Source organism: Ictidomys tridecemlineatus, chromosome 1 (genome assembly GCF_052094955.1).
Source record: "Ictidomys tridecemlineatus isolate mIctTri1 chromosome 1, mIctTri1.hap1, whole genome shotgun sequence".
Taxonomy (NCBI): domain Eukaryota; kingdom Metazoa; phylum Chordata; class Mammalia; order Rodentia; family Sciuridae; genus Ictidomys; species Ictidomys tridecemlineatus.
The window spans coordinates 123,150,447-123,164,282 of NC_135477.1; the positions used below are offsets into that span (position 1 = coordinate 123,150,447).

Below are 13,836 nucleotides of genomic sequence, written 5' to 3' on the forward strand. Positions count from 1 at the left end.
CTTTGCCCTCTGTAGACTTCGTGTCCAATGACTCATGCCTGACCCAACTTTGTGATGCTTGACAGATGGTGCTTTCCCAGCTCTGCCTCTCCTTCCACATTTAGTAGTTGCCATTCAGTGTCCTCCCTTCCCTTCCTTTCTCTCTCCCTCCCACTCTTCCAGTTCACCCTTCTGTCTGTCCCTCTGTCTTTCCATTGGCAATATGAACTTTCATTCAGTAGGCTATAATCCATTACTGTCTTTATTTATCTTGATGCTTAAATTGGCTAATACAAAGCTCTCCTGGAATCTCATGTTGTGTAGTCACTGGAACTTCCCCCTAAGCCACAGAATGCATTTGGGTGGTTGGTGTTTCATTTGTGCTGACGCCCTATTGTGAACACTCACGTCTTGCCTTTCTAGCAGTTGCAGTTGGCAGCCATGACACACCATTAATAATTATTAAATGTCTACTGATTCCCTTTTTATGCTTTTAAAATTTTTAACCATTTCTGCTATTTGATCTCTGTAAACATCTAGAACGAGAGCTCTTAATTGAGGCTGTTGCAGGCTGGTAATGCCTTCTTCATCTCATACTGTTCTGTTGTTCAAAATATAGGCTGAGTAGTGAGTGAAGTCAGAGGTCTCATTAGATCTCCACTCTATGGCGTCTCCCTTTCCCTGAGGGACAATTTTGAGAAACAGCTCCTTAGATTACATTTGAGCCTTTCAGTCACTTCCACTCTGTACCTCTGGTGTTTCTGAGGTATCACTGTCTGTTTTCCCAATCATTTTTCCTTCTGCCAAAGTAAATATGAGGGGTTTGGAAGTAGGTCAGAACCCCCAGTGTCTGTGCACAGAGTCACCGAGCAGCTGTGTGGGAAGCCTGATGTCATCGTCCCAGTTGGGAATGGTGACAGGCACTTGGAGGAGCCTTTCTGGGTTCTTTCCTTAGCATCTTACTCCAGTCAGGAAAGAGAGCGGAAACTCCAAATGGAGATTGATGATGGGAATGTGAATTAATTTCCCCAGGGAACCTCTACTTCCCTTACATTTAAAGACCCAATGGAGAGAGTTTTAGTGGGAAATAGAGCTCTTGAGCCTCTGGGGGAAAGCCTTGGGCTGGTTCCATTTCCAGCCTGTGGGATCAGATTTCTGTCTGTTTCAGTCTAGCTGTGTGGAGAATCCATTGCCCTCAAACAGGGTAGGTGAGCATTATGGGCGGTGGGCTATATGTTTCTGCAGTTAATGCTGGCAGCACACAGTGGGCAAGTACAGATGTTTAACGGGCAATGTTACCTTGCAGGTCACTTTGGAACTTCTTGGGTGAAGCACTACTGTACATATCAACGAGACTCCAAACAAATCACTATGGTACCATTTGACCAAAAGTCAGGAGGAAAGGGGGTGAGTTCCTTTTTTAAATTCCATGCTTGATTTGCTTGGCTAACAGATAATGATTAAAATGTGAACATTAAGTAACATTTCCAGTGTTTCACTGTAATTCTCTTAGTTTTTATACAGTAGTTCCAGAAGGCCTGGTATCCTGAAGATAACTAAAATAAGATGAATATTCTTAGCTCTAAGTTATGTTGGGAACTGCAATTAAGAAAGATGCTTATATTTCACATGTACATGATATTAAATGTGTCAGATGTTTTTAGAAGCTGAAAAGTCTTGGATGACCTCCTCCTAGGAAGCTGATTCACGTTAGTCTCACTTGATCCCTGGAGAGCTGCCATTTGGCAGTTTAGATGTTCCAGTTATCTATTGCTGTATAACAAGTCACCCCAAAACTAAGCAACTTTGACGGCCACACCAGCTATTTTAGTATGTCTCATTGTTTCTGTGGGTCAGGAATTTGGGGAGCATTTGAGTAAGTGATTCAGGCTCAGTTCTCATGTGGTTCCAACCAGATGGTAGTAGAGTGGAAAGTCTGTGGGTCTGAAGCAGCTCAAGGCTGGCCACACAGAGCCCTCTTCCTCTTTCCTGGTTTCCTTCTGTCCCCTCCTCTTGCCCCCACTCTCCCTCTGTCTCTATGGTCTTAGGACCTGCCTATCTGTCTCCCCATACAGGCAACTTTTGGCTTCCTCACAGCATCACTATGCAGATGGGCTCAGAGTGACTACAGGCTTCAGCAGTGGATATTCTAGCAGTTTACACAGGCACTGTACTGCTTTTTCACAACCTAACCCCAGAAGTCATTACCCTTACTTGCACCTTTCTGTTGGTTAAAACAAAGTTCCCATAGGAGAGGGTACAGACCCTCTCTCTTTGTGGCAGGACTTCAATGTTTATTGTGTCAGGAGAATTTGGGAATGAAGATATACGATGGTCATCTTTGGAAGAGACTATGATGCCACATCAGGCTCCCTGTCCCACAGCTGCTGGAATCTCTAATATTCTTCCCTTATACACAGATATCTCCTTGCCTCCTGCCAATCAGCCTTTGGTGGGAACTCTCAATGGTGCCAAAGTCCTGTGGAGTGATCTGTCTTCTGTCTTCTGCTATTCTTACTACCTTCTTTTCTTCCTCTAGTGTTTTACGTTACATTATGATTATCCTAGTTTTGAACTTAAAAAAAAAATCCATTGTTTGGAATTTTTGGTCTTTGGATTTGTGGGTGTTTTTTTTTTTTCAATAGCTAGAAATTTCTTGCTGATTATCACTTTGAATTTTGCTTTTTATTCTTACTGTTATTTCCTTCTGGAGATGTTCAAATGTTTTTAATAAGTATTTATGTTTTTCCTCTCTCTGGGAACTGAGCCCAGTGCTTCATGCATACTAGGCAAGCCCTCTACCGCTGAGCTACAGCCCAACCCTGGTTCTATTTGTAGTTTTAAGTATTTTTGAGTTGTATCTAATCATTGATAAATGAGTCCTATGCAATCCTGACACCTTGGCCCTTTCTCTGGTGCCTCTTTGTGCAGTGTGTTGGGAGGTGTGAATGGGACCACGGTGTACACGTGTATAACACTGGCTGCACCAGATCTCAGGTTGGTGGCGTTAGGTACAGTCATTATCACTGTAGCTGCTCAGCCATGCTGTGCCCTTTGCTCTCTTCACGTCCAATTTCTCTTCCGGGCTTTCTTTTACTTTAGCCACAATAGAGAAGTTTATCAGCATCTCTGTTCCTTCCTTGTATCCAAGCAGTAACAAAGCCCTTTTAATGTTTCTTGGCAGAGGAGGGGCTGACTTGTAAATAATCTCAATAAAGCAGACATGTTAAAATATCATACATAGAGAAATTACAGTATTTTTGAAGGAATATCATAAACCTGTGTTAGGAAGAGTTCCCTAGTTTCTGTGAAGTGAACCTGGAGGAGGCCTGCTTAACTTGGGGTCAGAGAATTTTTGTAACTCTTAGTCCTAGAAATCACCTTCGCTGAATTATTCTCTCCCACAGTCTTTATTTTGGGTCTTTCTATCTTGTACTTTATCAAATATTTAATGAAATGCTCTTGCATTTTCTCTACACCGATCTTTCCTGAAAGTAAAGAGTGGAGACCACTGCAATGGGTGTTTAGGACTCCAAAGATGTCAGCGAGATCCTGAAACACCTCCTTGGTTGTCAAGGGGTTTATACGAGTCAGTGCAGATCAATTTCTTAGGACAGAGCTTGACACTGATGAGTGTGATCTTAGGACCTTGGTATTATAGTAATTCATCTTCCTAATGATAATTCTTCACATTTATATTACATTTTATAGTTTTATACTTCCTTTTATCCAATATTGTCCTATTTGATCCAATTTTCCTTCTTTCACAAAGGGAAAAATTGAAGGTCAGAAAGAGCAACAGATTTCTAAGGTCATACCGCTCAGGGGTTCCAGAGCTAGGACTGAACCCCTCATTCTAGAGTCTGAGTCTCCTGTTTCTGTAGCCATAATGTCACTCTCTGTCAGCTTTCAGGTGAAGAGAAGTAGGGGGACTAGCCATCTAGAGGTAATGTCCTCTCAGTTGGTTCAGAGGAATCATGTGATACTGCATTCATGTTGTACAAACCTGTCCTAGGCACCGGCAGCAGACTTGACATAGATCACAGGGTATTGTTTTTTCTTTTTTCCTAACATGATTTTTCTTCCCTCCTCCCCACTGTCCCTTTCATTTGAATTATTTTCCATTAAAAGTGCTGACTTTGCTCTCAGCCTCAGGCGTGGAATTGTGAGCAGATTTGCTACATCCTCTTGGAGAGAGGAGCCCACATGTGGTGAAGGAATGTCCCGGCACCCTACCTTCTGAGAGGGAGCTCCCTCTGTGCAGGTCTGAAGCAGCCCAGTACTGATTCTGTCCTTTCCTGCTGCTCTCAGGATACAGACCAGACTCCTGCATGGTCTGGCCCTGGCCTCCCTCATACCCATTCCATTCTGCCTCTCACTCTGGCCTTGCAGTACACCAGTGTCCCTCTGTTCCTTCAAGACCCTCTGCTGAGGCCACAGGTCCTCTGCACCCACTTGCTCCTGTTCTCCTCATTCTCTGTCCAGTGAATCCTCCCGGCCCCAGCTCAGGGCAGCTTCCCTAACCTTCCTGACCCCATCAGATCCTTTTCATTTCAGCTTAAACACAGTCAGCCTCTCCCTCCTCCCCCCACCCCCAGCCTGCCAACTCTCTCTCAGTATTTGTCATAAAAAGTTGTTAACTTTTTGTTTAAGTGATTATCTGTATCTGCCACTTTCTAAACCCTCAGTAGTTAAACCGAACATTTTTATAGATTTTTTTTTCCAATACGGCATAGTCATCCTTGGGCAAGAACCTCATCTTTCTACTTTTTCTGCTTATATTTGATGATCCTTTATAGATTCCTGTAGTCTCCCATTTCTCTAGGATACTTCATCTGAGCTTTCAAAGTAGAAGCTGGTCTAGAGCTAGTAAATCTGAAATGCAGACATTAAGAAATTGGTTGATCCTGTTGGGTGTTTCTATTTTCAAAGAACAAAATTGTAAGTTAGTTTAAAATTTACTTGGCTTTATTTTCAATTCTAGAATTAAGCAATACTTCCTTCCATAAAATAGAAAAAAGTGTTCTGATGAGCAAAGCAGTTTTTAAGACAGAAAAAGGCTGAAGAAAGCATTAACAGAGGACTCAGAGTGAACTGGTCATTTCAGTTACTTATAAAGATGGGACAGGGAGACAGATAATCAGAAAATAACAGATCTGTCAGCATTAGGCTACTTCAGGTTACCTCTCAGGCAGAGGGAACTTTATTATCATGCCAATTGAAACAAACTTGTTTGGGAATTTTGGCTTTGATCTCTTATTTTTCCTGGTTTCTTAGAAGCTCAGGTCAGATAAACAGCTTGGTTTTGATTTAGTGACAAAGAACATTAGCTTGGGTGACTCCATGCTGACTTTAAGTCTAGGCTTTGGGGTCCAGGGTAGGAAAGGAGCCTAGTCCAAAACAGTGGCCTCTTGTAATTTTTATTTAAAACACCCGTACGTCTTACAAATGAGAGAAAGAACACTTTTCAATCTGAGAAATTAATCTTTGCTATTCCGTAAAAGACAATAGATGTAAGACTCGTGAATGTAAACTGTCTCTTCCCAGGTCTTCAGTGTTTAGTGTGCTACTCTGATATTAGTGGGTAGCTAAACTTACCTTATGTAGTCACATTTCCTATTATTTCAACAAACCAGGCAGGCTTGCTGGTTTCTTTCTTAGTTTAGGGGGAAAAAAAGTAATTGATTGGCAGGAGAAACAGAAACCCTAACAAATTCCCAAGTTAAGAGAAAAAGAAGAAACTGGGGATACAACTTTGGTGTTCCTAGGCAATAAATTAGTGATATGAGATAAAATGGTTGTATTCTACTTCTACTACTCAGCAGTAAAAAGAAACAAACCCTTCATTTGCACAACATGGGCAAATCACCAAGCAATTAGGCTGAGTATAAGAAGCCAGATAAAAAAGGGGCACGTACTATGTGGTTTCATTTATACAGAATTATAGACAATGCAAATTAACCTGAAGTGACAGAAATCAGATTCAGTTGTTGCTTAGGGATGAAGTGGGAAGGGGGACCAAAAGACATGGGAAAAGTTTGGGGGTAATGGAAATGTTAGCTCAAATGTAATGATCACTTCATAGGTGTATAAGTATATAAAAATTTATAAATTCTACACATTAAACATGTAGTTTAATAATATACTATGGGTCAGTAAAGCTGTTAAAATGTTTATCAAACACCTACTCTGTCTAGGACCAGTTCATCTCAGGAGACACAAGAGTAGGCATAAATACTCTCTGCCCTCAGGGAGCTTACAGTCTAATGGGAGAGAGACATTAATCATCATTGAACATCTTCATCTTTGGACAGCTTCAGCTGTGATCAGCACAGCGAGGAAGGGAAAGGTACATGGTGCTATGTGAGCTTGTTTTGGAGGAGATTTGACCTGGTCCAGGAAGGTGTTCTTGAAGAAGTGGTGACTAATGAAAAGACTCAGAAGCTCACAGTTAGGAGACCATCTTCAATTCTTATCAAATCCATGAATCACACATGTTTAAGACAACATCAGCAGGTGCTCATCTACCGTGGATTGATACTATACCATCCCTATATACTAGCATTGAAGATGTTTAGCTCTGGGTACAATAGTTTCCTAAATTTAGCTGCAGGAGGCTTTGGCCTGAGAAGGTTTTATGATCAATGGCTGATTTTACATGGTTACATACTCTCAGGTTGGAAAGGGTAAAGTTATCTGTTTAGGTACCGCATTTGTCTTGGAGAGGAATAGCCCACATTCTGCTTCATCTTGATGGTCTGTCTATTCCTACTAGGGAGAAGATGAATCGGTCACCCTCAAATCCTGTACACGGAGGAAAACAGACTCTATTGAGAAGAGATTTTGTTTTGATGTAGAAGCAGTAGACAGGTGAGTCATTTTCTTAGGAACAAATATTGCTAAATTTGGATTTCTTTCCTTTTCCTTTAAGTCAAAATTTTCTGCTTTTTTCTCCTACCCTCCCTTCTTTATCCTCCACCTATATCCAGTTTGGATTAGACCTTGGGCAGTCACTGATTGTGAGGATCAGTGCTGCCTCCCCATCTTTTAGGTTCAGCAATGAATTTGATTTTAGCATCTTACATACTTAGGGTATGTGTTATGTCTCCAAGAGATTGGGTAGATGCTTAAACAAAACTGTTTAGCCTGATTGTAACTTTATAAGGTCCCCCTCCCTTAAATAATACAATGATTCTAAAGGAAGAATTGAGCCTAGTAACTTGGGAGGCTGAGGCAGGAAGATCCCAAATTTCAGGGTAGTCTCAGCAAATATCTTAAAATTAAAGAGGACTGGGGCTGTAACTCAGTAGTAAAACATGCCTGGGTTCAATCCTCAGTTCCAAAAAATAAAACAAAGCAAACAAATAAAAGGGACCTGAGATGGAAGAAATTTTATTCCAATTTAATAAAAAGCTTTTAATGAAAAAGCTTTCAGTCGCAGCCTTTCACCTATCACTGTGCTCATCCAGGAAAGATACCAATCACTTGCAAAATAAGTCTTTGGAGAGAGAGCTGTGTGTTGTATTCCTCAAGATTTATAGTGTGTCTCATTAAATTGTACCATTTCATGGTGTTAATCTGGTTTGACAAGATTCCAATTCTTTGAGACACTTTACTTGGCAACAGGTTAATTCTTTCAATGAAACCCACGTGGTAAGCTTATTTAAGCTGCCTGTTCAAGATCAGCAATGCTAGCACTGAGATCCTTAAATCTCAGCATGATACTCATGTAATACCATTTAATCTCTTTCCTTTAGTTAAAGAAAAAAAAAAAGCTGCCTTCCCTGGGAGATTTACCTATAACCATTACTCTGAGGTCTGGAAGGTTCTGAGATAGTGCCTCTTGCTCTAGAATGACTTCTGTGGCAAGTGTCTGCTCTATACTGTGGCTGCTGAAGGCTGAATACCCTTTTAGCCTAAATTAGAAGTTCATGGAAACCAATTACATCTCTTGAGTAATTTAATCATTCTGTCTTTGGCTCTCAAGCTAGACAACTTAGGTCCAAATTTTGACTCTGTTGCCTAGTCGCCATGTGACCTTAAACAAGTTACTTAATCTTACCGAGCCTTGATTTCCTCATCTGGAAAATGAAGATAGTAATAATACCCAGTTCATAGGATTGTTGTGAGGATTCTGAGAGATAATACATGTAAAATGTGGCAAGGTGGCAGATAATAAAGTGCTCAACAAGTATAAGTTGTCATTTTTTTTATCACTGATTAACTTGTCCTGCATCAGACTCGATATATCCTTTCTCTTTTAAACACAGATTTGTAAAGAAAAGAAAATGCCCCACTTCTTCACTATGTGTGGTCCTGTAAGAGAGGAAGGTAAAGGAGAAGGGCAGCGCGGGGCATAATTTAAATTTGGATAGCAAAGGACAGTTGCAAAAAGCCATCCTCCAACCAAAACTGGTTCTTGATTGTAAGCAAATCTGCAATCTGGATGTTTCAAGCACTCATAGATGTATCTCTATTCAGATATAGAATTAAGGGAATCCATGTTATTGGCATCCTTGAGGAGGTTCAGAAGATGTGTTTGGGTGGATGTTCTTATGCATGTGAAACATTTATTTCCTAGAGCTGATCATGTGCATGGTTGTTTGGAAGAGGGCACACCTTGATTGGCAGCTCTCTGGCAGGTTGAAAACAAGCTCAGAGATACTTCTGAAGCTGCATTGTTTTCCATGTCTTCTTCCAAGGATTCCTGAGAAGTTGTGGAGGTTTGCTCTTGGGGCAGTTAAAACTCCCTGTGGCATCTCCCTCTTGTTTCCACCTCGCCAATACTTCCAAGCACCTTCCCTCTCTTATCATGCCTACAAAACCTTTTCAGGACCCTGTCACAAGCCAGGAGCACATGTTCACGCCTCACACACAAAGAGTTCTTGGGAAGTCAGTTTTTCCCCAGTGTTTCTGGGTCCCTTGGTGTGAAGTGGAAGCATTTTGGGCAGATTCAGAACCAGGCTGCTGAATCTCCTGTGAAGGAGGAGGTGAGTGGACAGTTCCATGAAAACCCTTCTCTCAGTTTTTTCTAATAGGTCTCATGGGTTAGGTTACATGTTGGCAGTATTTTTCTTCTGTTTCTTCTTCCTCCTCCTCCTCCTCCTTCTTTCTCTCTCTCTCTCTCTCTCTCTCTCTCTCTCTCTCTCTCTCTCTCTCTCTCTCTCGTTGGTTCTTTTTATATAATGTTAGGATTCATTTTAACATGATTATAAAAGCATGGACTATAATTTGCTCTAATTCAGTCCCTAGCATTTCCCCTTTCTGTCTCCTCTCCTGCCTTCCCCAGTTCCCTTTCCCCTACTCTACTGATATTTCTGCTATTTAGTTTTTAAAATTTTTTATAGTTATCTCTTGTGGATGTACATGATAGTGAGATTCACTGTGAAACATTCATATGTGTACATAGGAAGGAAAGTTAGGTAAGAGTCATTCCCCTGTTCTTCCTTCTCCTGTCCCTTCTCCTTCCCCTGTAGTCCCTTTCATCTAGACCACTGGTCTTTCTTCTGTTTTGATGGAATCCCTTCACTCCTTTCCTTCTTTTTTCTCCCTTATTTTGGACTAGCTTCTGAAAATCAGATCTTTCTATATTTCTTCACATATCTAGAAGGGAATTAGGGTGACAAGGAAAAGGTATTTCCCTGTGTCAGGTGGCAGCAGCCTGGGGACTCTGCCCTGAGTCCCGTTCTTTGGGTGACTCTTGCCCTCTTCTTCAGCAAGGAGGGGACTGCTGCTAGATGCCTGCCATCTTTCAGCCTGGACCTCCTGTAGGTTCCTCACTTCCATATGCTGTACCACTGGCAGGGGCTCAAAATGCAAGTTTAGCACCCAGGAAGTGGACACAAAAGAGGGGATGGTTATATTTAGAGGTTTGCAGTATTCCCAGAATATGTCTACAGAATATGTAGACACTGACATACTGGCTATTAATGTGGTGTTTTATCAAGATAAACATGTTAAATAAAGTGTCACTTAAGAGTATGAGATGGCATGGATTTTTAAGGTTAAATCCTTTGAACCTTTAGACTCACTGCTGATATGTTATTTATGTTATCTTGTAACCGAAGCTGTAGCCTTTACACAGGGCTATTCCAGGGGTCAATTGCAAGTCCATGATATCAGTATTCCTTAATGTTGGTGGGAATCACTTACAACTATATCCATTGGGTGCTTGCTAGAACCATAGATTCCACTCCTTGCCCAGGACCAACTTTCAGGGACTGACACACTTTCTAGCTTTTTAGTTATTCTTTGTTCTTACTAATGATTGGTACACTGTACGCCATGTGTTTGACAATACAGTTTCATCAAAGCACATGAAAACATTTTTCTTATTAGAAACAAGCAACCATAGCAAATCCAAACCAAACAAAACCCCTAAACTCAGGCCTTTTTATACAGGTGCTTAGTAATACGCATGTGGAGGAGAGAGTACCTAATAAATAGAGGGGGTCATTTCTAGTCCACCTTTGAAGTTAAAGAATGTTAAAGGGGAGGAGGGCAAGGAAGCTGTAGTATCTGAGTGCTTTCTGTAACAAGGACACCTTCATACATTGTCTCATGTAATCCTCATTCTAACCTGATGAGGTGGCTACCCCTTCCCCATCCCCATGCTGCTGCTAAGGAATCTGCTGTTTAGAAGGGTGAGGTCATCTGCCCAGGCTAAGGTTGGAAGTTCATAGAAGCTCATTCCACCACATGTTGCTGCCTCAAAACTTAGAATATTCTAGAAATATTCCAGGTGATGAGCCTGGTGCCACCAGTGGGTGTATTTCAGAGACACCATGGAGCGTTCAACTTTCAGGCTGTGGAGTCTACGAAGTGCTGTTCCCATTCTAATTATTTGCATTTGACATCATAAACTAATGGTGCAATAAAACTAAAGCTGCAAACTTTTCACACCTACTACTCTGTAACCTTTGGAAAGACCACACATAATTAAATTAAAAGAGGTGATATAGGTAGAACATATTGCCAGGCATGTGGCACATAGTTGGTGTTCCATGAATTCTCTCTCTCTGACGTGTACGTATCCCCCCCACCTCTTCTCCTACCTTTTATTTTTAAGGTGGCACCTTTTATCAGTGGAGACTAGCATGAGTCAGAGAAATCAAAGTATTAGTGCTGTTTTATCAGCTGATTATTTTCATTAAATCCCAATGCATTGCTGTCAATGTGCTAATCCTCAAATCATGGTGAGAAAGGGTTAATTACTGAGCCATAGGCCCTACATAAAGAACTGTTATGACTCTTTGATCCATGAATTAGCTGAAAATCAAATGAAGTCTTAATCCAGGGCTTTGGATTTAGATCTGTGGTTCTTGAACTTTGTGTATCAAGGATCCTTTTAAAATATTGAATACATCTGGGTGTGGTGGTGCACACTTGTAATCCCAGCAACTCAAGAGGAGGATGGCGTTTTCAAAGACAGCTTTAACAAATTTAGTGAGGCCCTGTCTCAAAATAAAAAAAGAGCTGGGATAGCGGGATGTGGCTCAGTGGTTAAGTGTCCCCCAGGTTCAATCCCTGATACCTTCTCCACCAAAAAAAATTCACTAAATACATTCTCAGATATCTACCTTTAATTCTTCTGAGTTCTTTTAACATGGCTTCTCAAAACTAGGCCTGTCCTCTTTCCCCTGGATACTATACTCTTCCATATTGGCTTCCACATTCCTTCTGAGGCCACATCTCGCTCAGTCCCTTTTCTCTGTTACGTTTGCCCTTTCAGAGGTAGTTCCAGGAAAGGTTCAGACCTGAACTGCTGAAGTCTCCTGGATTATTCTGAGCTAATGTTTCACAGGCTAATATTAGCTTTTCATGTCTTTCCTTCGAAAGGATTTTATTATTCCAACACTGAAAAGTTAAAGTTAGTAGAAAATCTTTTTATTTAATCCTAAAGCAAAACTTGTTTAAATCCAGGTGCCATGTCCATCAAATGAACATGATGGTTCTTTGAATTTCCCTTCAGATTTCTTTTGAAATTCAGTTTCAGGACTCGAGCATTTAAAGTATGACTTGTAGTGGTTATGGGGTGTTGTTAAAACATGCTCCAAAGAAGAAACTCTTCTTATTTTCTTAGAAGGTATCTGTCATGGGTTAAATCATGTCACAACCAAATTCATATGTTGAAGTTCTAATCCTGTTTCTACAAATGTGACTTTATTTGGAGATAGCCTCTTCATAGAGGTAATCCAGTTACAATGAGGTAATTAGGGTGGGCCCTACTTACCACATCTGGTGTCTGTGTCAGAAGGGAAAATGTAGATACAGAGAGAGAGACATGCACACAGACAGATGCCTTGTGAACATGAAGGCAGAGATCAGGACAGTGGTCTCTGAACCAGGAAATTCCAGGTTGCCAGCAGCCTGTAAAAGCTAGGAGGAAGCCATGGAGCAGATTCTCCTTCACAGATCTAAAAAGGAACCGATCTTGCCAGGACCTTGATCTTGAACTTTCAGCCTCTGGGCCTAGGAGATGGTGCATTTCTGGTGTTTAAGCCATTCAATTTGTGGCACTTTGTTATAGCCGCACCAAAAATGTACACAGTACTGACTAGGGAGGGTGCCTCTCTGTGAAGCAGCACCCATGTCCATGACAATCTTTTCAATGGGTGGCACAGCTCTCCTTCAACAGTACCACTTCATAAAATTACCCATTTATATAAATTACCTTCCTCATTCTGGATACTCCCTTTTTAAAAATAGTAGTCTAAGCTTTTAAATAATTGCCCTTTTATACCTGAATAAGGTGTCAAAAGACCCAGACTTTGAAGGTTTATGTTTTATATTGGTTAATTGACTAGATTTATATCATTTTTTCCTTGAAGTAGGTCAACTCTGCTTGAATGAGTTTAGTGTACAGTTCCTGGGTGAAGAACGGGCATGCAGAAGCAGCCTTTAGTGGTGGTATGTGAGTTACTAATAGTTGCCAGTGTCTATGGAATAATTAACTCCACCATGCAGTATCTCATGGAAATTAATGAGCAAATATAGGGAAAATATTTGTTTAAGTTTAAAGGATCATGGTGGTAGTCATTTGCTAGCATCCTTGGATTTGTTTATTTTAAAGAAATTTCTCACAGATGTAAGTAACACATGGATATTTTCTTCCAAACGTTTTCCAGGAGGGGCCACTAAACCATATGGAAAATTATAGAAACAAAAGGCATCTTGTGATTCACTGGATCAGTGCAGTCTCTTGGGGGGCTGTGTTTATACTTGGGGAAAGGAAACAATTAGGATGCTTTATTTATTTTTTTTCCAGGACTAGCTGGCTCCAAAAGAAATCCATCCATTTGAAAATCTTATGTGTGTTAAATGCTCTTTCCTCCATCGTCGACATTCTCCAGAGATGGACAGCAAGGATAACTTGTTAAGAGATGGCCAGGGATGAGGGATGGAATCCAGGACAAGACAAGAATAATTGTCTTCATGGAGCTTATCTTTGAGTATAGGATGCACAGTCATACACACCTGCATACGTACATATTCAAGCAACTCAGGATAAATACTGACATAAACCCAGAGGGCTGGAATGCTGTTGGAAAATGCAACAAATCAGGGGCCTTAACGATTGCATTCTTGCTGAGAATAATAGCCTGATTGGGTATCCCAAATCCATTTCCTCCCTCCCTGTCTCATATTAATAAGCATAACTGCATGCCAGAGACTCTACTGACAGTCGGGATATTACATTTTCTGAAGCACAATGAATCTATTGGTCTGTCTATCTTAAAAGCCTCGTCTGTTTTTTTTTCATACTAATTTGAAGTCCTCCTTCTTTTGCAAGTTTTCTATGTATAAGAAAGGGGAGTCAGTGTTCCACTGAGCCAGTCCCAGTCTAGCATAGCCATT

At 40.9% G+C, this 13,836-nt stretch overlaps 1 protein-coding gene across 8 annotated transcripts in view; it reads left to right on the top strand.

Annotated features, from left to right (window-relative positions):
- Arhgap26 (Rho GTPase activating protein 26) overlaps positions 1-13,836 on the top strand; it is a 415,947-nt gene that overhangs the window by 139,653 nt on the left and 262,458 nt on the right. For all 8 annotated transcript variants that reach the window (XM_078047074.1, XM_078047111.1, XM_040273751.2 and 5 more), the window contains exons 9-10: positions 1,286-1,386; positions 6,755-6,849. In XM_078047074.1, the coding sequence (XP_077903200.1) occupies positions 1,286-1,386; positions 6,755-6,849 (196 nt within the window). The remainder of the gene's footprint in view (positions 1-1,285; positions 1,387-6,754; positions 6,850-13,836) is intronic.